Source organism: Ambystoma mexicanum, chromosome 13, assembly GCF_040938575.1.
Source record: "Ambystoma mexicanum isolate Mex_15411 chromosome 13, UKY_AmexF1_1, whole genome shotgun sequence".
Taxonomy (NCBI): Eukaryota; Metazoa; Chordata; class Amphibia; order Caudata; family Ambystomatidae; genus Ambystoma; species Ambystoma mexicanum.
This window is the reverse complement of record NC_090938.1, coordinates 671,235,184-671,261,957: the sequence shown is the minus strand read 5'-3', so window position 1 is coordinate 671,261,957 and position 26,774 is coordinate 671,235,184. Positions and strand designations below refer to the sequence as shown.

At 45.9% G+C, this 26,774-nt stretch overlaps 1 protein-coding gene across 1 annotated transcript in view; it reads right to left on the bottom strand.

Annotated features, from left to right (window-relative positions):
* Window positions 1-25,634, bottom strand: part of CISD3 (CDGSH iron sulfur domain 3) — a 111,906-nt gene extending 86,272 nt beyond the window's left edge. The window contains exon 1 of the mRNA XM_069634693.1: window positions 25,503-25,634. Coding sequence (XP_069490794.1) covers window positions 25,503-25,562 — 60 coding nt within the window. The 5' untranslated portion in view covers window positions 25,563-25,634. The remainder of the gene's footprint in view (window positions 1-25,502) is intronic.
* Between the last annotated feature and the right edge of the window lie 1,140 nt (window positions 25,635-26,774).

Below are 26,774 nucleotides of genomic sequence, written 5' to 3'. Positions count from 1 at the left end.
TGCATAGTCGTAACAGGTGAGCCCACAAGAGTGTATAACTTTCATCAAAGGGGTCATATAGACATTGAAAAGGAGATGCAAGAGACTTGATCCCTGCGAAATGCCATAGGTAATGGGTTGCAGGTTTGAACTGAAAGGGGGGAGCCAGGCCAATTTATGTTCTGTCCTTTAGAAAAGATCTGATCTGTTATAGAGTTGCGTAATGGAATCAGGTTTCTTTAAGCCTTTTAATTAATGAACTGTGGTTAACAGTGTCAAAGACTGCTAAGATGGCGAGCAGTAATCGTGCCAAATTGATGTGGTCACACTCTGCAATTTTTAAATCATCCCAAATGAACACTGAAGCTGATTCATTGCCTCTCATATGTCTGAAACTACCTTGTGAGTGATCTAGTACATTTTTTTTATTTTCTTTTTTTTAGTTTTTTTTTGTAAATAATCAACTTATGATTTTTACAAAGACAATTTGCTTCCTATGAATTCTGAAGATTTCTAAAAGTTTCTGGACGCAATCTTCGTAGAGATGAGTTAGTGAAAGTAGTTACTGTTACTATTATTTACTGCTTTCACATCTCTATGTTTCATGTGCTTTCATTTTGTCGAAGATGATTGTCAGAAGTTTTGTTGTTGCAATAGTCCATTTTGACTTTTCCCCTGACATCAATCTATTCCACCACACATCTTCATCTAGAACTGAAACTGACATCCCAAGGGGTGAGAGATAGGCGCTTCTTTAAGCACCTTGCAGTGCAAGGTTCATCTGCTGATTGACATAATCTGCATTCTTTGGAGGCCGACTGGAGTCTGATGCAGAGGATTTCGCGTGTGGGCATTAAATTCAGACGGGCTCTCAAAAAGGTCCTCATTAGTTTTTTGTCCGGAAATCTTTGGCAGTACGGCAAAGGAATTTTTAGCTAGTTGAAAGCTGGAGGAAGGTGTGTGGTTAATTTGTTTGATTGCGCCTTGTCAACTGTGCTAATCCAGTCCATGAGCTCCATTTTTCTTTTTCTTTTTTGAGGGTTTCCGACCAGTTCAGCTTCATTGCAGGCTATTTCCTTCAATTTTGTTGTCTGTATTAGACCATTTTGTTAGACTGTTTAGACGGCCGGTTGAAAGTTCTGCGGCTATTAATTTAAATATTGGGAGCGTGTCAGGAAGGATGATTTTTCTATAGATTTGCATAGCATTTTGTTCCACCGATGCCAGTAAAGACTGAAGGCCCAAATCACGCCTGATGTTTGCAATAGCCGCTGAGTTTGGTAGACCCAAAACTGAGCGCCATAGCAAGCCTTCAATTTTTGGCTAGATTGAGGTTGGCATTGACAGGGTCCCGCCCATTCTGTAAACTAGCGCCGGGACAACTTTGCCTCTGTAAAATTGGATTACAGGCTCCAGTGAGAATTTACCATACCTCTTGTCAATGGATCTCATCTGGACTGCTAAGTTCCTAGTCTTGCCCCAAATAGTAGTTTGCATACATATTTCCCGAACTGAGCGGTCTATCATTATTCCCAGGTATTTATAGCAGTCAACAATTTCGATCTTTGTATTTTCCAGGAACCATCCTTTGTTACGGTTCTTAATGGAGTTGTTTTTCGCCAAAATCAAGATTTTTGTTTTAGATTTGTTAATTTCGAGGTTGTTTGTTTTTATGTAATTTGCCAAATTGGTCAGTTGGCGCTGTAGTCCGATTTCAGTTTGGTCTAATAAAATTAGGTCATCTGCATAGAGAAGGCGAGATATGTTGGTGTTGCCTATTTTTGGTGGAACAGCTCGAACAGAGGTTTCAGAGTCCTTGAAGTCGCCGAGGAAGCTTATGAAGAGTGCTGGAGCTAGGGGACACCCTTGTTTTACCCTCCTCTCTGCTGGAATCTCTTCTGATAGCGTTCCTTGTTTGTCAAGTCTGACACGAAGTTTATTGGCTGTGCGTAATGCTTTTATTGGTTGTAGTATTTCATTCAGGCATTTCCATTTGTGCAATTTGGACCAAAGGAGACTCCGGTCCACTCTATCAAAGGCCTGCAAGAGGTCTATGAAGGCCAGGAACACCGGTGGAGAGCCCTGCTTTACCTTGGCTTTGATTAGATTAAGCATCAAGAGGTTTGCCGAGGTTCCGCCATTTTTGAGAAAACCCATCTGAAAGTGTCACAGGTTTCCCCCTTTCTCACCTGTCTGTGTTGCCTGATGTCCTCTTTAGGCAGAGTCTTCTTTCGTATGGTTCGGGACTTAAATAAGCCTGCTCGGCCGTCCTTGGCTTCCAGATTACGTTCAGCTTCGATGTCCAGGATCAAAGGAAAACTCCGGGAATATTCAAGAAGGAGTAGGGGGGCACGCGGAAGCGACGCAGGGATTCCGGGAAGATTGGATAAGAAGAAAGAAGTCGGGAGAAGGGAATCCAGGGGCCAGGGGATAGCAAGTAGCACAAGAGAAGGTACGGAGCACACGTCCGATCACAGTTAGTAGCAGCGTTGAGACGCGCGGGGCCGCGGGGGTGTGGTTTCTTTATAGAGGACGCTGCGTGGAACGTGAAGACTGGTGAGCAGCGTTCTGAGCTTGCCGCCATGTTGGTAGTATTATGGAGTGTAATGCCCGACGTGTCAGGGACCAGGAGGACTATAAGGGGCAGTATGATGGTTCATGACAGCATGCCTCCTCCGGAAACTCGTTCCACTGGGTTTGCCCGAGTGTATGAGATGGAACCTTTTGAGTAACCTGGGGGTATTTAGATTTGAGATAGGTTCCCAAGTGCGTTCACTGGGGGGATATCCTTTCCATTCCACCAGTTACTGGAGTTTGCCGCGTCTATATATAGAATTGCAAATCCTGGAGACCTCATACTCCAGTTGGTCATTGACGAGTACTGGTTTGGCCCAAAGGTTAGTTTGAGAGGTCTGGACATATGGCTTCATTAAGGACGTGTGAAAAACTGGGTGGATTTTCTTCCAGGTGTCTGGTAACTTGAGTCGGTAGGCTACTGGGTTGATGATCTCCTTTATAAGGAATGGCCCATAATATAGAGGAGCCAATTTATTTGGTCGCAGATGCCGTGGCAGCAGTTTCGAGGATAGCCAAACCCTGTCCCCTATTGTGTAGGAGGGGCTTGGTCTAATTTTCTAATTGGTCTTTGGCTTCTCTTTCAACATTAATGAGTGTTTCAATCCAGGAGTCGACTGTTGGAACTGGTGTAGGATGAGGAAGGATGGAGGGTAGAACAGAAGGGTGGAATCTTCGGCTACAGAAAAAAGGACTGGTCTTAACCGCAGAGTGGTCCGAATTATTATAGGCGAATTCAGCCACTGGTATTAAAAGGGACCAATCGTCCTGGACCTTGGTAGTGAAGCAACGGAGGTATTGTTCCAAGGTTTGATTTATGCGCTCTGTGGCTCTGTTGGTTTGGGGATGATATCCTGAGGAAAGAGCGTGTTGGATTCCTAGTATTTGGCAAAGATGTTTCCAGAACTGAGAAACGTATTGGGGCCCTCTGTCCGATATGATCTTGGAAGGAAATCCATGCAGTCGGAATATGTGTTCCAGGAAAATTCCAGCAAGTTCTGACGAGGATGGCAGTTTATACAGAGGTGTAAAATGGGCCACATGAGTGAACAAATCAACGGTGACCATGATGGTTGTGTATCCCCTGGAAGGTGGTAATTCCACAATGAAGTCTGTCGCTATGAATTCGCAAGGCCTTGTTGGAAGTGGAGGTTGCTGCAATAGACTCGCCGGTCTTTTGTTGTCATGTTTGTTTTGATTACAGACAGAGCATGCCTGAATATACAGTTGTATGTCAGCTTTCATTCCAGGCCACCAAAATTGCCTTTGTATTAATCAGACGGTATTGGTAATACCATGATGCCCGGAGTAAAGAGTATCGTGACAGAGATTTATTATCCTTTGCTGTAGTTTTTGTGTTGGGATGACCAAGGCATTGTCTTTGAACAAGTATCCATGTTTGGTCTTCAATTTCCACTGGTTCTTGTCCGAGATATCTTTCCAGAGCTCCGAGGATTGAGTCTGAATGCGGACTTCACCTAGGAGGCTGGTCGCCTGGGCTACAAATATTGTGTGGGGAAACATCTTGGGAAATGTTCGGTCTTCAGGAGGTTCATAGTCAGGGCGCCGAGACAAGGCGTCAGCGTTTACGTTTTGTGTTCCCGGAACATGGTGAATCTGGAACTGGTATTGAGCAAAGAAGAATGCCCAACGTGCCTGACGGCTGTTCCTGCATTTCAGGGCCTGTAACACTTAGAGATTTCAATGGTCTGTTCGAACCTGGACAGGATGGTTAGCTCCTAGAAGTAAATGACGCCACTCGGTGAAGGCTTGATGGATGGCTAGAAGTTCCTTTTCTAAGACTGAGTAATGAGTTTCACTGGAGGTCAATGTCCGTGAAAGATAGGCAATAGGATGTTCCAGCCCGTCATTGATTTCCTGTTTCAGAACTGCTCCTATGGCATAGTTAGAGGCGTCTGTTTCCACTAGGAATGGTCGATTTATATCAGGTTGAGCCAGTATGGGGGCTTGTGTAAATTCTGTTTTCAGGCGTTGGAAGGCCTTCTCCTGGGCTGGGGTCCAATGATAGGGAGTAGCTTTCTTCAACAAGGAGATGATCGGTTGAACAATCTCGGAGAAGGATGGTATAAACTTCCGATAGAAATTGGCCAAGCCCAATTGGCCAAGCCCAGGAAAGATTGGATCTGTTTTACGGTGGTCGGAGTTGGCCAGGATAGTATGGCCTTAACCTTGGATTGATCCATTCCTATGCCATTTGGGCTAAGGACAAAACCTAGATAGTGACCCGTGGAAACATGAAAAAGGCATTTCTCGGGTTTTGCTAGAAGCTTGTGTTCACGTAGCCGTTGTAACACTGCTTTAACATGTTCTTCATGCTTGAGAGGATCCTTAGAGAATATCAAAATATTGTCCAAGTAGACAATGACGAAAAGAAATAGCATATCCGAAAACACCCGGTCCATAAAGCGTTGGAAGATTGCCAGAGCATTAGAGAGTCCAAAGGGCATGACCAAGTATTCGTAATGACCAAAGGGTGTTCTGAAGGCTGTCTTCCATTTGTCTCCTTCTCTAATACAAATCAAATGATAAGCACCCCTGAGATCCAATTTGGTAAATATTACGGCTCCTCTTACGGCTTCCAGGATATCTGAGATCAAGGGTAATGGATAACGATCCTTAAGGGTGCACTGATTAAGACCTTGATAATCAAGAAAAGATCTGAGCTCCTTCGTGTCTTTTTTAGGAACAAAAAATAATGAGGCTCCAGCCGGAGACTTGGATGGGCGTATGGTGCCGTTTTCTAGGTTAGTATCTAGGTATTCACGAAGGGCCTTTTTCCCGGGTTCAGACAGAATGAACATCCTTCCAAAGGGAATCACAGCTGAAGGTTCGGTTTCAATAGCACAGTCCTCAGGCCTATGGGGTGGTAAGGCTTGGACAATAGCAGACGAGAACACATCGGCGTATTCCTGGTAGGCTTTAGGAACCTGGATGATGTTGGAGACCATAAGAGGGCCTTGCTGAGTTGTTGAACGTTCTTCTGATGTTGTCTGTGAAGGATCCAGGAGCAGACAATGGGACATGCAAAATTCGGAACCTAGGAACAGGGAACCTGCTGTCCAATTGATGTATGGGTTGTGTTTTTGTAGCCAGGGCATTCTCAATACCATTGGGTAATGGGCAGATTTTATGATGTCAAACTTTATCTTTTCTCAGTGATGGTTTATAGCAAGCTACATTTCCTTAGTCTGAAGGGTTATGGGTCCAGAAGAAAGAGGTCTTCCATCAATTGCTTCTACAGGTTGCAAGACGTTCCGGGATTCGTAGGGAATATGATGTTTAAGGACCCATTCCTGATCTATGAATATTCCCATGGCCCCACAGTCCACTAGTGCCAGAATGGGGTAGGATTCCTTCTTGGATGACGATAGGAAGGCCTGTATGATTACCAGGGAGTTTTGTCCAGGAGAGTTCAAGGATGGTATAGATGTGGAGCCTGCATCTCTCTCCCGAAACTGAACTCCATCTAGGATCGGGAGCTGGCGTTTTCCGAACGCCGTGGAGGGGCTAAGGGCCATTCTCCGACTAAATGCTTGTCCGAGGCACAGTACATGCATAAGCCAGTATGGATCCTTCTTAACCTTTCTTGGGGGGATATGGGTCCACGGAAGGCCCCTAGCTGCATGGGTTCGGGTTCATTTGTAGGAACAGGAGACTCTTCAGATTTTGAAGGGCCCACAAGAGGATTTTTTTGGATGGGTGACTTGGTCTTCCTTTTCTCTGCCCTTCTTTCCTGGATGCGAAAATCAATCTGTAGAGCAAGATCCACAAGTGCCTGGTAAGAACTAGGACGTGCTACCCTGGCTAGTTCATCCTTAATATCTTCATTTAGCCCTCTTCGAAAGAGGGTGAAGCAAGCTTCAGAAGGCCAACCTGCTTCTTTAGCCAAGTGCTTGAATCAAGTTACGTAGGTGAGCATGTCCTGAGAGCCTTGCTGGAAATCGAGTAAACGTTCTTGAGCACTAAAGACCTGTTCTGGGCAGTCAAACATGGTTTTTAGTGCTTGAATGAATCCATCATAATCATCCAAAAGGGGATCTCCGGTGTTAACTAATGGTGTGGCCCAGGCTAAGGCATTCCCGGAAAGGTGAGAAATAATAAAGCCAACTTTAGCCCTGGGGTGGAAAAATAATAAGGTTTAGAGGTAAAGTGGACTAAACAAGAATCCAGGAATCCCCGGAGGGTTTTTGCACAGCCATCATATTTGTCAACAATGCCGCCCAATAGCACACTGTCCTTTGTGGCAGAGTCCCGTGAAAGTACCAATTGTTTTAGCGCAGCGTTTTCCGCTTTCAAGTTCCGTACTTCGGTCGTTAGTTCTTGCATGCCACGCATAAGATCCTGGATGGCCGCCTCCATGTCTATATCGACTTCAGTCAGGTGGCATCTCAATCTGTTACAGGTTTCCCCCCTTCTCACCTGTCTGTGTTGCCTGATGTCCTCTTTAGGCAGAGTCTTCTTTCGTATGGTTCGGGACTTAAATAAGCCCGCTCGGCCGTCCTCGGCTTCCAGATTACGTTCAGCTTCGATGTCCAGGATCAAAGGAAAACTCCGGGAATATTCAAGAAGGAGTAGGGGGGCACGCGGAAGCGACGCAGGGATTCCGGAAAGATTGGATAAGAAGGAAGAAGTCGGGAGAAGGGAATCCAGGGGCCAGGGGATAGCAAGTAGCATAAGAGAAGGTACAGAGCACACATCCGATCACAGCTAGTAGCAGCGTTGAGACGCGCGGGGCCACGGGGGTGTGGTTTCTTTATAGAGGACGCTGCGTGGAACGTGAAGACTGGTGAGCAGCGTTCTGAGCTTGTCGCCATGTTGGTAGTATTATGGAGTGTAAGGCCCGACGTGTCAGGGACCAGGAGGACCAGAAGGGGCAAGTATGATGGTTCATGACAGAAAGGGGTCATGTGCTGCAGATGCCTTTGCCCAGGTTTGGAACTTTTGTAGCAGAAGCGTTGCAAATATTTTGCCGATAATGTCTAGCAAGGCTATTGGCCTGTAATTCTGAGGATCTTCCCTGTTGACGCGTTTGAATAGCGGAACAATTATTGAATGGGTCCAAGACGAAGGAATGGCTCTGACTGATTCACAATGCCAGGAATATGATACTTATAAATCTGGCCCAGGCTTCCGGGTGTTGCTTCAGATCGATGTTACTCAGGCCATCGGGACCCGGGTCTCTCGAGGATTTCAGATGTTTAATGACATTGATGATGTCTTCTTCGTCTGAGAGGGTGGTCCATAGTAAGTTATTAGACTTTACATGCTCCAAGCTTTCGCTCTATACATAGCTCTCTAGAATCTTGGCTGGCTATGGTATGTTTGATCCTTCAAGACTGCACCTATAATTGGGCACAGCAGTTATTCTTTAGTAATGAACAAATCACTATTAAGGCACACAACTGAATATAAAACTTTAAGGTTGTTTTATTTATTGCATAGGCCAACCGGTCCTACAATCAAACATAAGAGCAAAAATACTTATATTCTCCATTTGAGACAAAAACCATTTGAATGGATTCTGTCCTCCCACGTATTCCTCATCTTATGATAATCGTATACCAGCTCTGCTGCTTCGGAAAAAACATTTTCACCAGAGGGAGCTGTGTTCGAGGCCGCAGAGTCGTAGTCCCTCGAGAGCCGCCGCCAAGCGTCGACATCATCCGCTGTATAAAGGGCCCGAGCAGCGCCCGTTATCTCAGTTCTATTTTTCTGACGCAAGTGCTTCGTGTTACAAGCGGCGCATCAGATTTTTCCTCAACGATGTCCTCGTCATCTACTCCCACCACACCCAAGACAGGGTTAAAAAAATGTCAGAAGTGTAATAGGAAAATGTCAATAACCGCCCCCCATCGGAATTGCCTCTGGTGCCTCAGCCCAGACCATGGGGTTGATGAGTGCGGTTCCTGCCGGGCCATGTCCAATAAGGCTCTTAGGAAACGTAGAGGTAAGCTGGCGGCGGGGGAGGAAACCTATAAGTCTTCAAAACGACAAAAGATTTGGATGAATCTAGTCCAAAATCTCGACATGAGTCGCGGAGGTCGAGATGGAAGAGTTGCTCGGGGAAATCCTCCTCGTCTTCGACTAATAAGTCAAGACAGCGACCTTACAGGTCTTCTTCCTCCTCATCCTCATCCTCTTCTGAGAGAGGAGTAACTTATCCATCAAAGCACGATTCCCCAGAAAAATGGGAGGCCTTTAGGGCTTCAATGCTTAAAATATTCGAGAAAGCGCCCAGACACCCTCGAAGTTGCTGCATGGTGATCATGCCTCTACCCACTCTAAAAGTGACAGAGGGAAATCAAAATCTAAACACACGAGAGCCGAAAAAGAGTCGAGGGTGTCATCAAGGGAAAGTTCCCCTGACGCCTCGTACTAAGTCAAAACCTCTGATGCATAAATCGGTGGTAGCGGAATCGACATAGGCGGTGAAGTTGAAGCTCGACTTGACACAGTCGACTACTGTGTCGAAACCGCTGATGAAAATGGGGTTGGCGCCTTTAACTGTATCAAAGTCTTCTTTGACAGTATCGAAGCCGCCTTCGAAAACGTTGAAGCCAGCATCATCTTTATCGACGCCTTCGACACCTTTATTGAGGCATTCATTAATCCAGATGCTCAAGTCGACGCCATTACCCATGGCTAAGTCGATACCACCCTCTTTACCTGAAAAAGCTTTCCATCCTCAACCCAGACAGGAATTTTTCAGATCCATGTCATCCATTTTTGAAGAACACTCCTCTGAAGAGGATGTCACTTCAGCTGGAGTTAAGTTTGGAACCAGGGAGGTCCCTGAGGAGCCAGTGTACCCGAATTCCAAAATAACAGATCTTTATGACTGTCTTAAAAATGCCAGTGGCCTAGACACTTCACCTGAAGTGGATTTTTAAAGACCAGACCCCACAGATCATGCTGATCCTAGTTGTAGGAATCTTATGGGAAGGGTCATTGATTTTATGGGTTGGAAGGCAGCTTCCCCAGATTTTGACCAGGATGACATAACAGACATCTTGAGTGAAGGTCCTCTAAAAGATCCTGTTCTTCCATTCCATAAAGCACTTCAGAAGAGGGTGATGGTAAATTGGAATACTCCTGATTCTATTTCAGCAGTAAACAAGAAATGTGTACCAAAATACAGGCCATCGTTATCAGATCCGGAATATCTATCTAAACATCCCTCCCCTGAAAGTCTAGTGGTTCAAGCTGCAACCTCCATTATCAGTTTACCCATCAATATCACCAGACAGGGATGATAAAAAAGTTGCTGCTTGGGCCCGGTAAGTTTTTACTTCGGGCAGCATGGCCCTTAAATCGACTAATGTCACTTGCACTTTAGCAAGATTTACATATACCCTGTGGGACTGCATGATATCAACGGCTGAACGCTTCCCGGAAGGTGAGGAACAGTATGGTTTCTTGGCTATAGTAAAAGATGGTAAGGAGTCTATGGAGGAATGTCTTCAGTCGGGACTGGATATTGTGGATAGTGTAAGCAGGTCCATGGCACTAGCACGGTCCTACGCAGGTTTGCATGGCTCAGGAAATCTGACTTTGCTCCTGATGTGCAGTCTAGATTACTTAATATGCCCTTTGATGGCTTGAGGTTGTTTGGCAGCAAGTCGGATGAGAGCTTGGAGAAGCTGCAGACCTCAAAAGTGGCAGCAAAATCACTTTGTGCCGCTATAAAACAGCCTCAACAACACTCTTACGCAGGCTCATCTTCCTGGAAGAGTCGCTCCTTTCGCTTCTACTCCTATTTTGGAAATGGGAGGGGGCAGGCCAGTCAGAGAGACCAACAGAGAAAACCTTTTCGTGGTGGAAAAGGGAAAGGTGCTAGATCAGCCACAGCAGCGGCTACTACCTCCTCAGCCACTGCTGCAGCCGCTGCAAAGCCACTTTGAGGTCTTCACCCACAAAACCCCAGTGGGATGCAGAATCACTCAGTATCTGGACAAATGGCGGGGCATTAAGTCAGATGCCTGGGCACTAGAGATAGTGACCCATGGTTACTGCCTTCCTTTTCATAAAAGACCACAAGATCATCCACCGGGATCCAACTCTGTAAAAATTCCAGACCCACTCCTTGTGCAGGAGATTTTAACCCTGCTAGAGAAAAGGTGCAATAGAACATGTACCTGTAGCGGAGAGGAACAAGGGTTGGTAATCCCCTTATTTTCTCATCCACAAAAAGGACAGAGGTTTGAGACCCATCATAGACTTAAGAAACTTTAACAAGTTCCTCAGGAAGGATAAGTTCAAGATGGTGACTCTTTCTCAGATCCTTCAGGCTCTTCAGCTTCAGGACTGGCTGGTTTCATTGGACCTTCAGAATGCATCCTTTCATGTGCCAATCCATCTCAAGCACAGAAAGTATCCGAGGTTCGCAATTGGTGGTTCTCATTATCAGTTTCGGGTTCTACCATTTGGGCTGACCTCCGCCACAAGGGTTTTCACCGAACTGATGGCGGTGGTGGCAGCGAGTATCAGAAGAAGGGGGATTCACGTCTACCCTTATCTAGACGATTAGCTAATCAGGGCGAGTTCATCCGAACGAGCCCAGGAACATCTGGCCTCGACTTGCCACTTCTTACAAAGACTGAGCTTGTCCCTCAATTACAAGAAGTCAGAAATGATTCCAAGCCAAAGACTCCAATTCATCGAAGCAGTCCTGGACACTTCCTCAGGGAAAGCCTTGCCTCCCGAGGAGAGAGCTCACCACATTCTGCAGATGGTAACAAAGTTTCAAAATGCCCCACATCTACCGGCATTCGACTTTCTAAGGTTGCTAGGCCTCATGGCATCCTGCCTTTTTCTGGTGCCAGAGGCCAGATTGAGGATGAGATCCCTTCAATGGGCCCTCGGGGCTCAATGGTCCCAATTTTCGGGGGAGATGTCAGACCTTCTGCAAGTCTCAACCAAGGTGGCTCAAGATATCGTATGGTGGGCTTGCAAGGAGAATATCCTCAAGGGGGAATCTTTTTGGCAACCATAGACGGACGCCTCACTCACGGGGTGGGGAGCCCACACCAACGATCTGACAACTAGCGGTCGTTGGTCTCCATCAGCGTCCAAACTACACATCAACCTTTTCGAGCGGAGGGCAATCAGACTAGCGCTGAAGGCCTTTCTGCCCTCTGTACAGGGAAAGAATGTCCCAATAATGACGGACAACGCAGTGGCTATGTACTACCTCAACAAAAGAGGAGGCGTAGGATCACTCCCACTGTGCAGAGAGGCAAAGCAGCTCTAGTTCTGGGCAATATCTATCGGCAGCTCATCTAGCTGGAGAGTTGAACACAGCTGCGGACGCTCTGAGCAGGCAGAGCAGTCTCCCACAAATGGGAGCTAGCTCAGGGTCTGTTTGTGACCGGTGCCAACCGGAAGTGCGAGCTGTACTGCTCAAGGGAATTTCCCCCAAGAGAAGCTCTAGGGTACGCGTTCATAGTGGACTGGGTATTTCCACTACTTTATGCGTTCCCTCCTGTCCCCGCGATTCCTCAAGTAATCAGGGGGTTGAGAAAGTTAAGGAAAAACAATAATCCTAATTGCCCCGGATTGGGCCAGGAGGACGTGGTCACCTTCTGGACATGTCCATCTGCCCTCCAATACATCTTTCACAAAGAGAGGATCTTCTCTCGCAAGGGGAAGGTTGGGTTCTCCATCCAGAGGTCAAGACACTCAGACTTCACGCATGGTTTCTGAGAGGCCGAGATATAAGGATTGGGACCTCCCGGATGACGTAATGGAGATTTTGCTTTGCTTTCAGCCAGAAGGCCAGCAACAAAATCCCTGCACCGGTGCCGTTGGAACAAGTTCAGTAACTGGTGCAGGGATAAGAATGTGGATACATTCCTTTGGAATACTCCAACAGTACTTTCTTTTCTCTTACACTTGGCCAATGTGGAGCTCCAAGTTGGGACTATAAAAGGATATTTGGCAGCGCTATCTATCTTTAAGCCTTCCTGCTCCAAGTAATTTAATTCTTGAAAGGGCTAACAAATGTATACTCCCCGCCACCCCCCACACCCTGACATCTTTTCAGGTGCCTATTTGGGATTTAAATTTAGTCTTAAAATTTCTCATGTTTGCTCCTTTCGAACCTTTACATTCTTGCCCGTTAAGACTTCTCACTCTTAAAACAATTCTATTGGTGGCTATAACATCAGCCTGCAGGGCGAGTTGCAGGCACTGTCTTGTAAGCTTCCTCACACCATATTCCATAGGGACAGTGTTATTCTAAAAGTCAAACCATCTTTCTTGCCTAAAATAGTTTCTGATTTTCATCTGTCACAAAAAATTACCTTACCTTCTTTTTATCCTCTGCCTTACGCTAGTAAGGAAGAGGAAAGGTTGCAAAGTCTGGACCCAAAAAGGGCTCTCAGTTTCTAGATTTCCAGATTGGCAAATCTTCGACAATGTGACAAACTATTTGTTGGGTATACTGGACACAAATTGGGTGTTGCAGTGTCTAAACAAACTATCGAGATGGATAATTCTAGCAATCTCTGAATGCTATAAATTAGCTGGGAAAGGGCCTCCAGATGGATTAAGGGCTCATTCAACCAGAGGCATGGCAACTTCCACGGCTCTTTAGAGGGGTGTCCCGGTGCAGGATATTTGTGCTGCGGCCACCTAGTCGTCAATGCACACCTTTGTAAAGCATTACTGCTTGGACTCCACTTCATATCAAGAAGGACTATTTGCAAAAGCTGTCCTTCATTCAGTCCATAATTAAAATGTCTAGTACTCCCACCTCCAAAATGACCATTGCTATGGGAGTCTATCATAAGATGAGGAATACGTGGGAGGACACAATCCATTCGAAGAACAAGTTACTTACCAACTGTAACGTTCTTTTGATTGGATGTTCCTCGTACGTATTCCTCATCGACCCTCCCAACCTACCCCTCCGTACAGTTTACGCGAGTTGCACTTGAACTTCCTTAAGAGCCTGAGGACTTAGCCTGATCAGCTGATGCGACCATGAACACCGTAAAAACAGAACTGAGGTAACGGGCGCTGCTCGAGCCCTTTATACAGCGGATGACGTCGACGCTCGACGGCGGCACTAGAGGGACTACTCCTCTGTGGCCTCGAACACAGCGCCCTCTGGTGTAAAAAAAATTCCAAAGCAGCAGAGCTGGGATGCGATTATCATAAGATGAGGAATACATGGGAGGAACATCCAATCGAAAGAACTTTACAGTTGGTAAGTAACTTGTTCTTCTGGTTGTTAATCCATAGGAATAGGAGTGGATAATTAAAAACACGGGTGCATTCACAGGTTTAAACCGATCGACTTCGTACCTATCCTGTATCACTGACCCCATCTAGCTAAGCTAAACAGTGGGATGTGCCTACTTTTATTCATTTAAACCACGGGTTATGGGCATATGTTGAATCTGTTTATCTTAGCTAGATAGGGTCAGTGATACAGGATAGGGACCGTTATTCTTACAAAGTCGATCGGTTTAAACCTGTGAATGCACCTGTGTGTATAATTTTCCACTCATGTTCCTATGTACTAACAACCAGAATGGGATTTGTCTCTCTAATAACATGGTAATTAGATAATAAGTACGTAAGAAAAATAATAATTGTATTTTCTATTTACATATAGGTCAAGCCCATCCTTTAATGTTAGGCTTGGGGTGATGTGATGATTGAAAGGTGTTTGTATTTATTACATGTTTCATAATTCTTGTTTGAGTTGTACAAATTTCAACCAAATGGAGAATATAAGTATTGTTGCTCTTAGATGTTTGATTGTAGGACCGGTTGTCCTACACAATAAATAAAATAAGCTTAATGTTTTATATTCAATTGTGTGCCTTAATAGTGATTTGCTTATTACTAAAGAATAACTGCTGTGCGCAATTATAGGTGCAGCCTTAAAGGATCAAAAGATTGAAGTGGTTCATTCAGGGGACCCCTCCCCCCCAGTTTGTGTTTATGGTAGATGTGAGACATGCAAAATCTGAAGGGAATCTTTTGGGTCTTCAGCAGTGTTCTTTGAAAGTGGTTTGACGTAGGCAGTCTTAAAAGCTTTTAGTACATTTCCTGTTTTGAGAAAGTAGTTAATTTACTAAAGTAGATGTTTCCATGTTAAAGATCTCTTCGTAAATTTTCGGGGGCAGTGGACAGTTTGTTTAGTAATTAAAAGGTACTTTGGTGCGGGAAGGAGGGTTTCTCATCACATTAATGGTTTTGTATAGTTATTTCCCTAGTTTAGGTGCATTATTGATTAGTTCAGAATAGTAGCGTTTCTTTGCTTTAGGGATATCTGCTTTGTAGTCGTGGATCTCTTTGGTAGGCGACCTTGTTTTGTGGGTTATATTGTTTCTTCCATGTTTTTTCGAGTGCTCAATTCCTTTTTTCAGTGTACGTGGGGGGAGGGGCGACACATCTTGCAGAAGTCTTGTGTCCAAGAGGGCGATGTGCTTTAGTGGGTTGAGGCTGTCTAGTGCATTGGTTATCCAGTTTTCTAGCGTCTTTAAATTTTTTCAGGAAATAAAACCGCTGGCCTGATTGAGTTGCCATAAGATTTCCTAGTTCCTCCAGGTTTAGAGTTTTCCAGCTCCCCCTTTGTGAGCGGGGAATTGATGCAGGGGCGAATTGCTAGTAAGAGGAATTTTTAGATGATTGCTCCTTACTACCTAAAAAGGGTGGGTATTAGGCCTTCTCAAACGACTGCATCAAGAGTATGGCCTGCGGCTTGTGCGTCCAATTTGACATTTTGTTTGAGGTGAAAGGTGGCCATGTAGGAGCTCAAGCTTTTGGGTGGTGACCGTTTGTTCCTCAAATCAAATGAAGTCTCAGAGGACCATTAGAGGTTGATTCGCTAGGTTAGCAAGTATGTCTAAAATGTTTTTTTCTAGGGTTGGGTTGTATGATGGTGGTCTGTAATAAGTATGAAGGAGAGGTTGGTTTGGTAGTTCGAGGTGGATTAATAGTCCTTCACGTTCCAGGAAATCCATGTTGTGTCTAGTCTAGACTTCGCGGTATTCTTTGTGTGCTACCACACTATCTCCTCCTCCTTTGCCGGTCAGGTAGTATTGGACAAGTTTGAAGTTGGTAGGGATGGATTTGTTTACTGTTGTTTCTTCTTTGCTAAGAATTCTGTGTATCTCTGCTCTGTGTAGAGATGGAGTGGGCAGTGATCAGACTGCAGTGTATCAGGACTCCTGCCTACAGATCACGTTATCAGTTTCATTTGATGCCCTGTGTTGCTTCCATGTTCTGTGTGAGAGCCAAGGACTGAGTTTTCAGGTGGTAGATTGGTTGTGGGGGTGGTCAGCTGCATAGATCCTGCTGTTTCGTTGTTAGACAGGTCCAGTAGGTTATGTTTGGGTTCTTAATGTTGTCAGATTCCAGCAGGAATACAACTACTCAGTGGTCTGTTCTGATGAAAGGAGTATATAGGTTTTGGGGGTAAGGTGGGGGGGAGTTTTAGGTCATGTGGTCTCTGGCATCTGTGAGTGGGCCAAGGTTCCGAAGCTGGTGTTCTAAAATGGTATTCTTGAGTTGGTTGCTTGAAAGGTTAGCTGGGTTGCTTGAAAGGTTGGCTGTGTTGGGTTTTCAAAGTCCTGGTTCTTATGTACACCGTTTCTTTCTGGTGGGTGTCCGATTGTCACTGCAGTGCTGCACACTTAGTCTGGCAAACAAAGATAGTGATGTTGATAATATTTTACTGTTGTGGGCTATCGCTTACCTGAGGGTGCCTAGATTTATGGAGCAAGATAATTAGATTGCAGCAGGATTTTACTCAAAGGAAGTCCGGGTAAAAATACACAGCAATGCAATGCACTTTTTAACGATGACTATAGTTGAACACAGAGTATTACCTAGAAAAGATGCTGCCTTCCCAGAAAAAGTCAGATGTCCGCCAGTGTGTAAAACAAAGCAAGGCTTAAGTTAAGGGTAAATAGGTGTGGGCAAGAAGGAGCACTGTATGGGGCAATGAACTCGCAAAGGGACACATAGTTATGAGACACAACAGTATACAAAATGGATCATCAATGTTCCCTCTAAAGGACACCTAGAAGTGAGTACAATGCAACACACCATCACATCAAAATTCAGATATGAAACACCACAGTTGGTAAACAGAAACCTCAGTTCTGAAACACCAGTAAAGAATAGAGTACCCAGAAATGCCCAGATTGAGTAATCTGGTGGCATTATCATTTGTGAAATACACCCAAATGTATTGTAGATGTATCAATTCATGCATTATTTTTAATAAATGTGTCAGTTTTAGCCATTAAACAGTATAGGTAGAGCATGCAGGCAATATACGGGGTCAGAATTAGTGCCAGACTGAAGGATTTATGGGCCTGAGTTAGAGGAGAGAGCATGCGATGAGGGCTAAAGGTGCATAACCACTTGTATCGTCTGTGGGCCTGGTGTATAAGCTATTAGCATCAGACCACAGGGCAAGGTCCTAGTCTGTGCACCTAATTAGAAGAAACCTTGGTGGGAGGTGGGGGCAGAAGCTTTACGTCATTGACATTGAGGAACAGATGCCACAAGGCCTTAGAGTTGCTTGCTTTTATGTTATGTTACTAGGAATTATACAACACACCACTGCCATCTGCCTGATCTCCAGGCCCTGGCTGATCTGAAAGAAATAGTGGTTGGTTAGATTTGTGAGGAAGATGGGACAATCAAGATAGCTTTGCTAGTGTGTTGACTCATGCAGTTCGGAAGTACCCGTTCCTCTATGCTGGTCTGAGTCGATGACATAAAAGCATTTGTGTCCAAAATGGGAGCCTCATATACCTCTAGTGCTAGGGTGCATTGGCCTGGCAGTGGTATACGAGTTGGTTGATGTCTGCAGGGAAGGATTTTAAACAGTTGTGTGTGAGTAGCATAGTTGGTCTGCCTATAGTTTGTGTATTGGTGCAAATAATTCATAACATAAGCAGAAAATCTAAGATTGTAAGAAGCAAAAATACAGTGCAACAAATTAACCGTAGACACATAATTAATATTGTGTAGCAGATTAATTGTTGCTCCAGTCAACAGATAACAAGGGTGAAAAATCCATGGATTGGGACAACAATTAATCTACGGAAAACAATGTATACAGTCGGCCAACGGTTAAGTTATGGTGCTGAAGTGAGTGGGAACACGTGCCAGTGTGAGTGTGCCAATATCTATGCAATTGTATTGAATAATGTATTCTTATGTATTCAGGGCTTTCTCTTCATGTTGAACTCTCAATCAAAATTGATAGACACATACTCACGAAATGTATCTGAATTAACAAGTACGTTGGGAGGTCAGGCTGGACATGCATTCTTTAGCTGTTTTTGTATGTGGTTGAGGGGAATGCACAAATACAATCATCAATCATATAGTACGCAAGCTGCTTCCCCATCCATATCAAGTAAACAGCACAAGCTGCACATCCTTGAAAACGTTCCCGATCTCGGATAACACCCATCTGCCCCCATATAAAATATCACCACCATACTGACCTCTATGGTAGTAGATATGTTGTACATATGCTGCCTATGTTGCCCTGTGCTAGCGCTGACCTCTGTGGTAAAAAATATGTTGTACCCTTGCTGCCCAAGTTGCCCTGTGCTAACGCTGACTTCCCTACTTCCCCCTCAAACCCCCCCACTACCCCAAGCTCTGCGTCACACTACCACGCCACCCCTTCACACCTCCTACCTAACCTTCAATGGATTGGCACCCCGGAAAAACAGCACACCAATCTCACAAATAAATGTACTACGCTGCCAGCCCCTCCCAAACCCCCAACCAACACTCACTCACACCAACTACCCTCACCAGCCCACCTCGACTTCATCTCACCCCATTACGACTCACTGCTAGAAATTAGACTCCTGTCTGGGCACCACACGCCTTCAAAGACTCGCATCTAGACTTACCATAACCCCCACACTCCCCACTACTCCACCTCCCCTCACCCAGCATAACTCCCTCACTCTCACAGGCCCCCCGAGACTACTCCACCTTCGAACCCGAACACTAACACCCATAGCATCCCCACCCTCCAAACCCCACCACTCCCCCGCCACCCACCCCTGTACTACTCGCCCAAAGACCACCACCTCCAAACAACCCCACCCCACCACAGAACCCAAACACTTTGCCTGCGCCCTGATTAATGCGCGTTCCATCTGTGCTCCCGCACTCGATGTACACAACCTCATACAGGATCTCGACCTGTTCGCCGTCACGAAAACCTGGCTGCATGATGCAGCAGGCCCAACACTGTCCATTGTCTTACCCCCCCGGCTACGGCATCCTTAGAACCGACAGAGTTGGCTCAGCAGGTGGCGGAGTTGCCATTATAACCAAAACCCCCTTCCCATCAGAGCTTCCCCTCTCCCTGCCCTTCCAGGCTACGAACTTCTCCTAGCCAAAAAGAACCCCACCATCAGACAACCATTAACCTCCTACTCCTCTACCGACAACCTAACAACATCAGCTCCCCCTGATATTGACATACCTGCACTCATCGCCCCTCTGCTTAAACACAAAACCAAACTAGTACTCTACGCAAATTGAAACGTGCCAAAGAACACCTCGCCTCACAATAAGGAAGCATTTTCCATCTCGGCCTTCTCATATAAAAAAGCCATTATATCCACCAAAGCCAGCATCTATGACACCTGCATCAGCAAAGCCAGCTCCAACACCAGAGAACTCTTCAAGAGTCTCAAGGAGCTTGAAACCCCAGCACCCCCTTCCACCAGCTTTCCCAAAGACAATGCTTGGTGCTCCCTGGTGCAATCAGCCCTTATGAATAAAACTCACAATCTCCTAAACAAAACCTTGACAATAAATCCACACTCCCCCCTACCAAGGACCCTCCCATCCAACACCTCACTCACCCCTCACACTCCACCATCCAACGCCTCAAAGCCTCCAACTGCGTAGGTGACATATGCCCAGCCAACCTCATCAAATCATGCACAGAACCCCTCGCTCCCACCATCGCTAAATTTATCAACGCTTCCTTCATCACCCGCTCAATCCCCAAATCCATCAAAGAAGTGTTAGTTACACCACTCCTGAAAAAATCCACTCTAGACCCCACCTTCCCCGCAAACTACCAACCCACCACTACTGTTCCTCATCTCCTGAAAATCCTCCACTGCACTGCTTACTCCCAACTCACCTAGAAACAACCTACCTACTTGGCACCAGACAATCCAGCTTTAGGCCCAGACACAGCACCAAGTCCGCCATTATTGATCTTAAAATACAACTGGATCACATCTGCGATACAGGAGACCTTGCCATCCTCCTCTTACTCGACCTTTCAGCTGCTTTCGACCTCATTGATCACATCCTCTGCACCACCTCACAGACCTGTCCAACCTCTGTCAAAGCAGCGGACTGGATAAAGTCCTTCCTCAGCCAACGCACCTCCAGAGTCCTCGCTGGGTCCGAATCTGCAGCTCCCACCCCTGTCTCCTTTGGCATCCCCCACGCCCCAAGGATCCTGCTCGTTACCCACACTCTATTACATGTACACTAAGGGCCTCATTACACGGATGGCGTTAGGGATTTACCGGTAAAATACCGGTACCGGTAAATCCCTACCGCCTTACTACGAGGTCCCTTTGCGGGTTGGGGGATTTAACACCTGCTTTTTGCAGGCGTTAAAATCCAACCTGCTAAGGGACCTCGGAGCTAATTACGGCACCGCAAAATTGCGGTGCCGTAATTAGCGCCTTCCCCATTCCCATAGAGCCCTATGGGGCAGAAATGGGAATGGGGAAGGGCAATGGCGGAAGGGGGATTTACCGCCCCTCGAACCTTGGAATGGGGCGGTAAATCCCCTTTCCGCCAAGGCGGTGCCGGTATTTTACCGGCATGAGCCATGGCGCTAATAGCGCCATGGCTCACCGCCTACCGTGTAATGAGGCCCTAAGCCTCTGTTCGACCAACTCGATAAGCTAAACATCCCCTACTCCAACATCGCGGATGGCACGCAGATCCTCCTCAAACTCACAGGCAACTACAAACTTGACTGACTATATCAACCAAATCTTCAGCAACATCCAGATGTGGATGGCAAACCACCACCTATGCCTCAATGACGATAATACAGAACTACTCATTGTTTAATCTCCCCATTGCCAGATACACCTTGACCCTGCCTTCTCCTCCTTCTGCATCGATGTCAACACCACCCGTTTTCTCCCATGTCAAAACTCATGGGGTATACCTTGACGCCAAACTCAACATACATAAACACGTAAAGACTGTCACCTCATCCGTGGCCAACTCAACAAAACTAATTTTTTTATCCAGGAAATTCCTCACCAGCGACAACTGCCTCACACTAGCTAGAGCTATTGTAAAGCCATCCTTGCAGGTACCTCGTCAAAAAACTGAAACAAACTACAGCAATTGCAAAACAACACCCCTAGAGCGGTATGGGGGTTGAAGCGTTCTGACCCCACCACCAAAGGTGAGACAATAAAGCCCACTGGCTGCCAGTCCAGGCTCGCATAGAGTTCAAAATCGTATCCATCACCCAACATTGCTTACATAACACTGCCCCTCTCCCGCAGCATCAAAGAAGACCCCTCCTAGATGTACTTCAGCAAAAAGATCAAAACATATCAAGTCAACAAGTATGACTGAACCAGTGTGATTGACTCCATGCTTGCCTATGCACCCATGACACTTTGGCTGTAACTTATTTACTATCAATGTACCGTTTACTCTGTAACCTCTAGCGCTGCGATACCTCCAGGACCTGGGCGCTATCCACAAATTCAACAAATTAAATGAAATACTCTCAACAAACAACAAATGCTAGTAACTGTCCCGAAGCAGCTGGAAGGAGGACTAATGTGAGGAGCACTGCTCCTCAACTCTACAATCCGATGGCCAATTACCCTATGCTCCCTTCCTTTGATTTGGAGACACAATCTTCACAGAATGTGAGGCCTTAACTGGAATAGCATGTGTAGTCACTTAAATTGTTTAATTGGTGGTTGGGGTCCTGGCAATCCTACAATGCACCAGCATTAGGCAGTGTAGATTTATGAGCGCTTCAGGAACTGGGCCTCAGCAAGTGGTGCAGTTTGCCCAAAGGCTGCAATTTCCACTTCTGAAGCTCCTGCCCCACGCAAGCACCTTGTTTGTCATTCTTCAGCCCAAAGACACCATCAAGGTTAATAAGGATGTTCACTTGGCTGTGGGTCAGCACCCGCACAACATGAACCTCTTTAATTGTGACTGGCGAGCTCCTCTACTGCATAACTGGAGGCTTGCTGGCTGGCTTTGTGCCATACAAATCCAGAAAATGATCAGACAATTGCAACTCGTACTCACTCTGCCTTTAGCTTGACAGCACCTTTTATCTAGAATCAGAGGTTGTCTTTTTGTGTCTATCCCATTGCTTATCGTTTTGGGAAGGGAAGAGGGAGAGTTCGTAGACGAAAGCGGATGCAAAGGTGATGGGGCTGCTAGAGAAGCAGTGACAGAGGTCAAGTGTGTGGAAAGAAGGCGTGGGAGGGGAGTAGAGCGGTGACTGAGGGCAAGTGTGTCAAAGCGTTTGGGGGTAGATGGCACTCATCCAGAGTAGAGAATGGTATGCTTTCAGTCATAGCTGTATTAACGATGTTTATTTTAAGTGAAAGGCTTGAATCCTGATTGTCAAGTTTCCAACGTTGCACTACTATTTGTATAAATCAGCGGTATTCAAACTGTGGGTCGCGACCCCCCAGGGGTCAGCAGGTGCATCCCTGGGGGGTCCTGAGAGCTCAGCAAGAAATATTATTTTTTTTTTTAGATTGGAAGAAATGGGCAACAGTGGCTCACCTGGTCGAAGCATGAAACTGTCTCAGGCAACATTGAAAAAGTGGCCCGCAGTTGTAAATGGATATTCATTCCTTTAGTCACAGACTGGGCCTCATTACAACTATGGCGGTACGGTAACAACGGTGCTGGTAAGCTACCGGCACCGTTGCTACCGTACCGCCATAGTACGAGTTGTGCTCGAGGGTGCATGACAGCCCGCCAGGTCTGACCTGGCAGGCCGTGCGGTACCCATGAGCACAGCTCGTCGGATGCACCGGCACCATTATTAACGGTGCCGGTGCATCCGAGCTCCCCATCCCCATTGAGCCCTATGGGGCTCAGATGGGAATGGGGATCTACCGGTACCGGCACCCGCGAAATGGCAATTATTAGGTCTGCCTAACTCGGCAAGACCCGGTAATTGCCCATTCGCGGGTGGCAGACCCGGATACAACTCCGGCGGCAGCCGTGCCGGTTTTACCGGCACAGCTACCGCCAGGGTTGTAATGAGGCCCACTGTTTCAATAGTACCCAATGGGGTGCTTTGTGTTAAAATATAAGTAAATTGTGATATATTCAGCAACAATGGTCAAAATTACTAACTGCATAGCTAAGTAACTCATAAACCTGGTCCACATTGGCCAAAATGTGGCCCATTTTGACTGGCCCACACTAGCATATTACATTTTTGGTACAGGCATTGCCCTATAGGCCAGTCCGAGCCTGGCGGCTCATCCATAATGGCGAGAGGATGCCCTCCCAGTGGCCCCTCACCCATTATGGAGGAGCTAAGGAGCCAGCCCAGTGAAACAGTGAGCACTCCCTCGCTGCTTTTTCCAGCTGATGGAGTGCTCCTGGGCTGGCTGAACTGTCAAAGAGAAACACTGTTTCCCTTTGACATTTCAGTTTAGTTCCCCAGCCGGACATGCTCACTGAGCCATGCAAGTGCTGGGGTGTTTTGCTTCGCCAGCATTGCATAGCTCATTGGAAATGCTGGCTGGGGCACTGCATGTCTGTATGTCCGAGGGGGAGCTCCTGCGCCTCCTCGCACATACGGACAGAGCAGCCTGGAGCAGGGCGTTTCAGCACCCACACGCAGGCCAATGCAGAAGGTATGTTTATGTTCATTGTTTTTATTTAGACATGTGTATGGATGCGTGCATGCTTATTTTATGAGTGAGTGTATGGTGATGGATGCTCCTGTGAATGATAGAGTGATTGCATACACACATAATCATGTTGATTGTGTTAGGCCCAGTGGGGCCCAGGAGACAGGGATGGTATCTTTTTACTGGACATCTATCATAGATGTCCAGTAAAAAATATCATGCCTGCCCCTTGGGCCCCCAGCACCATTTGCAAACTGATTGGTTATTTACCCATTTTTTTGTTAAAAGTATGCTCTACAAAGCAACATTTAAACCCATTATTTAACAAAAATTCACAGGGCGAACCCCCCCCCCCCCGAAACCTCCTTTATTGGTTCAGGCTCCCTCACTATGCTGGGTCGCTATGGCATTTTTAGGGGAAATAGTTATGCCCCTCCACTTAAAAAAAATCACCAGCCGCCACTGGCCCTCAGACTGTGTTGGGAACGGGATGGGGGGAATCCAGGGACTATGGTGGGAGTACAATGGCTGGGAACCATGGGATAGTGGTGGCAGCAGAGTGGGGAGAGCCCAGGATGTGTGATGGGGTGGGGAGAGACCAGGGACTGGGTAGGAGTGGGATGAGGGAGCCCAGCAAATGTGATGGGAGCAGGTGACGGCGCGCAATACTTACTGTCCATTTGGCATTTCTGGGGGGGTCGCGACTTGTCCAAATTTTGCTCAGGGGGGCCCCGGCCAAAAAAGTTTGAAGACCACTGGTATAAATGGATACCAGTGATCTTTTTAAGCAACGCGCCTCTTTTACTTTAAGTGATGTCAGAAAATGGACGTTCATTAAAACAAAAATCATGGAATGTGGAAACGTCTTTGAAAAGAAAGCTAGATGCGATGTGTACAATTTTCAAATATAGGTTTAACTTTTTTCCATTATGGCACAGAACAAACACTGAACCTTTTTGACATCAAGGTGCTATGCTATTTAAATTCTCCTGTACTGGTTGACAACTACATTCCCTTACCTCATATTACCAACAACCTTTGCCTTCATACAGTCTGTTTTTGACTAGGCCACTCTTCGCTTAGTAGTAGCATTCTGGAGTTAGACCTTGGATGCAATGTATAGAGATACCTTTGCAAAAAAGCCTCCAAACTTCCAGGACTGTGCAAACACACTCTGGAGGCCAGATGGGGCATTTCAACATTACGTTGTGTACTAATTTACAATTCTTCAAATCTGCCTCGCTAACACAAACCAATTATCACAACACTTTAGTTCATATATTCACTGCCTCCCTTATGCATAACTATGGTCCCCCTAACAGGACTGGCATGCACCCATGCTTTCTCAAAACGTCCTCGCCCTCCCCCCTCCTACCTGTAGCATGTACTTCTCGCTTACCCAACCCATCTTGCTTATTTTCGTTCCTCCAGCAGAAAACAAGGGCACAATTAGGTACTCTGAAAGTACTAGTGGCGATTTGGCGCAGTATAATAGCATATTCATTTAACATACCATGATCACACACGATATGTAAAAATAATATTTGTAATACACATTCGTTATATAAAGAGTCGCAGCTCCCAATGATATCTAAAAATCAGCAGGAAGCTGGGACATTGGATAGTAATTCCTAACGTCAGTTTGGAAAAATGGGCCGAGAGTAATTTATTGTAAGAGTCAGCAAAATCTTAGATGAGAAGAGGACAAATAAGAATCATGATTTAATTTGTGACTCTAAAACGCAGTCCTTCTTTGACGGAGCGCATTTTAATGTCACACATTAACCGACTAACAAATTGCAGGGATGAAATACCGGTACAGATTTAATTTACGACGACGATTTAACTTTGTTATCGGGAACTTGGATTAACCCTGGAGAAGCAGCGTAGCCAGAGAGAAGTGAGCTATATTCACGCAGAGGAATGCGTGACATCACTGAGTGAACGGCTCCAGAGCGAAGGTTCTACTTTAGACACACACACATCGATTGCTTTGCACACTGTAACGGAAGCACTGACCGGGCAACCCTGTTGTCTGACATTCTTAGGTCGCCAAAATCCGTGTAGAGCCCGCAACATCTTGCGAAATAGCCTCGCACAAACATAGAAGATGGACTGCTGATGGGAGCGATATAGACATAGAAGAAGCACCATGATGTCCGCTAGGGAGAGAAAAGAAGGACTGGGAACGTCCTCTTCCATTTCTGTAAACCGGTACTTAACTCTAGTCGAAAATGCATTACAGGTTATAGCATGTAGACAATTTCGAAACGGTTAGAGCCCAGAGCCACAGTGGGCGGAGTTGTGGTAACATTTACGGGTGTTTGCCATTTCGTAGAAGAAATTACCAGGGCTTTAAATGCATACTTGCCAACCCTGCTGATTTAGGCAGTAGGCTACTGCTTTTTAGGCATACCTGCCTACATTTGAAAATCAAAATTCCTGAGATTTAAGCCCCGCCCACATCCACACAAGACTCCGCCCACACGCCCCGCCCACCTTTCAAAAAGGTAAACCCGATTGTTGTAGCCTTCATTTTGCTTACTATAGCATTGAAAATAATTCATTCAATGTTATAGTAAGCAAAGCCGCCGAAATAATGGTGCTTTCAATCCATGTCATTGGATTGAAAGCGCTATTATTGCGGCAGCGGCGCCTTCAGTTTGCTTACTATGGCATTGAATGAATTATTTTCAATGCTATAGTAAGCAAAATGAAGGCTACAATAATAGTGCTTTCAATCCATGTCATTGGATTGTAAGCAGTATTATTACGGTGGCGGTGCCACGTTCATTTTACTTACCATAGCACTGAAAATCATTCATTCAGTGCTATATTCAGCAAAATGAATGCGGCGCCGTAGCAGAAATAATGCTGCTTTCTATCGAATGACATGGATTGAAAGCAGCATTATTTCGGCTGCGGCGCCGCCTTCATTTTGCTGAATATAGCACTGAATGAATGATTTTCAGTGCTATGGTAAGTAAAATGAACGTGGCACCGCCACCGTAATAATACTGCTTACAATCCAATGACATAGATTGGAAGCACTATTATTATAGTGTTGCAGGCAGTGGGCACGAACATTTCGCGCCGTTTCCGGGTCCCGTCATATTCTCCACCTGATTAGCTACCGGCGGCAGCCAATCAGGTGGAGAATATGACGCGACCCGGAAAGAATCTCAAAATTCCTGAGATTCAAGGGATTTTTCCGGAGACCCGGAGAAATGCTTAAAATTCCGGAGTCTCCGGAAAAATTCCGGAGGTTAGGCAGGTATGTTTTTAGGCAGT